Raw genomic sequence first — 2414 nt, 5'->3', positions numbered from 1 at the left:
GCATCATATTTACAAAATATAAGACAGTTACACCCACCAGAAGATGCTCACATTGCAGGGTTGCCTGTACTTAGTCAAGTGCATTGTGTATTTGATGCCATTCACATTGGATTTTCTGTGAAATAGAAGTTTATATTCCTCAGCATAAGGCTGAGCTATCACAAAGGCAGTGCATAACTTCCCAACTTGCAGTGGTGATTGTTGTGCATTTGCAACAACATTTTGCTAATAAGTAAATACACACACGCACATGCACACACACACACACACACAAGCATGCATGCATACAGCCAGAGTAAGACTAAAAAAAATTTTTGAAAGCCCAAACACACCTCTGCTTCACCTTTTTATAAAGGCTTCTGCAGCTTCCCCCTTTCCATGCTCTGAGTACAGAAAATGTAAAAATAAAAAGCAGCTCTCTGCAGCTCGTGATGTAGCCATAGAGCAGGCCTGGGTATTAAGGGATGACATTTATGGCTGACATCAGATCTGAGTATTTGCATTGGATTTTCGTGTCAGCATTGGAGGTGGGGCTTAGCAAAGACACTGTTTTGTGCTTGTGATCTAGCTAAGAGGCAGCTCTGTCTGAGAAGATACTCATTTCCCTCTTTTCTGTTATCCTGCTTGGATCTGACTCCTCCCTCCTGCAGCTCTGAACAGCGCAGTCTGAATCAAAGAGCCTCTCATTCTCTACTATGTTTCTCCGTGAGCCAGTAGGACTTGAACATGTCGGTCTTCATTTCAGTGGAACTCTCAAGTAAAAGCACATTGTCTGACATCTGTCAAAAGTGAATGGCTTTTTTTTTTTTTAACCTCAAGAGCAAAACTTAGCCAACCTCTTCTATTTGGACGGATTATAAAGCAGCAGACCAACCCGCCCTCCCATATCTCTTTTAAGGAGGATTTGCTTTTTTATGCTTTTTGGTACATATGTTAATGTTTCCTTTGACGGAGCCAGATTTGTGAGCATGAGTTGCTTTGGACAGCGAGAGAAGACACATCTGAACATATCCTGATCAGGTGCCAAAAGGGAGAGTCTTTGAGAACAAAGAAGAAACTTGTGATGAGAAGCTAACAGTTAAGGTACATCTGATGAAAACTTGTGAAGTCAGTGAGGAAACTCAATAAAATCCTTAAGGACAATGTCGGTAGCAACTAATAATTTATCACTAAATGGGACAAACTTTGTTCCTGAAAATCATGGCATTCTGGATAAATCCAATGGACAAACAACTTTAAATATTTTTCTTTTTTGCTTGACTTTTATAATTACATTCACTGTTCTTATAGGCAGTGTTTATTCACTAGTTACCCTGCTGAAAATGCAAAACAAAACCACTGTTTCAGTGATTGTGACTTCCCTGTCTGTGGATGATTTGATAAGTGTTGTGCCAGTGACTCTCTTTATGCTCATGCAGTGGTCCAGCGAGGCACTCCCTACATCTCTGTGCACCACCTCAGCTCTGCTGTATTTATTTCAGGGCATTTCTAGCAATCTGAAAGGCTCTCTTATAGTTTCGTACAACTTCTACACAATCAACAAAGCAGTGAGGATAAGTCCAGGAACCTCCAAACGGCCAGTGAGCGTGATATGGGCGATTCTCATGATTTGGATCGTCAGTTTGCTGATATGTATTTTGCCTCTCTGTGGTTGGGGCACCTATGCACCCACCTCATGGGGTTGCTTCACTGACTGCACCAGTTCCTATGTCATGTTTTTATTTATTGTCTATGCTCTGTGCTTCTGCCTCCTTACTGTGCTTTCTGTCCCTCTAACTTACCAGCTGTTGTGTTCAGATGAACAACAGCATCTTTATGTTGATTACCAGGAAATATCCCGAGGCTATCTAACCCCTGGTACACCCCCCATCTGTAGTACCACTCCATCCCTTTCTCCAGAGGACCCTGTGGATAAAACCTTAAAGCATTTCCGAGATGCCTGTCCAAGCTCAGAGACAGCATTGAGAAAAAGCGCAGCTGAGAGCAGTGGACTTGAGCCCCATTGCACAAACAGTACATGGAGCAGGAGCTTCACTGTGGGGTTTGCTCAGAAACGCTTTTCACTCATCCTTGCTTTGACAAAAGTCATTCTTTGGCTTCCGATGATGGTAAAATGTCAAACTTTTTACTACTTTCAATCATTTCTTTCAAATAGGATGTGAGTTTGTGTGCTATTCATTAAAACAGAAATGCATGCTACTTATCCAGCAGCTATTAATTGTATCCACAAAAGTCATTACAAATTGATTTGTGCTTCAGTAAATCCATGTATCTTGCTTTTACTAGGATTGAGATAGCCAAATAATACTCTATTTTTACACCCAGGTTCTTCCACTGAGGCTAATGCAGCTACATAGAGCTAACCAAATGTAGGGGTGAATGAAATTCAATAGGTTGTGGTCTAAACACTCTTT

At 41.3% G+C, this 2414-nt stretch overlaps 1 protein-coding gene across 1 annotated transcript in view; it reads left to right on the top strand.

Moving 5' to 3' along the window:
* Positions 1-1142: 1142 nt before the first annotated feature.
* GPR149 (G protein-coupled receptor 149) overlaps positions 1143-2414 on the top strand; it is a 40202-nt gene continuing 38930 nt past the window's right edge. Inside the window, exon 1 of the mRNA XM_006016456.1 lies at positions 1143-2108. Coding sequence (XP_006016518.1) covers positions 1143-2108 — 966 coding nt within the window. The remainder of the gene's footprint in view (positions 2109-2414) is intronic.

The sequence above is a fragment of the Alligator sinensis genome, unplaced genomic scaffold (assembly GCF_000455745.1).
Source record: "Alligator sinensis unplaced genomic scaffold, ASM45574v1 scaffold60_1, whole genome shotgun sequence".
Lineage (NCBI taxonomy): Eukaryota > Metazoa > Chordata > Crocodylia > Alligatoridae > Alligator > Alligator sinensis.
This window is presented reverse-complemented; position numbering and strand designations above follow the sequence as displayed.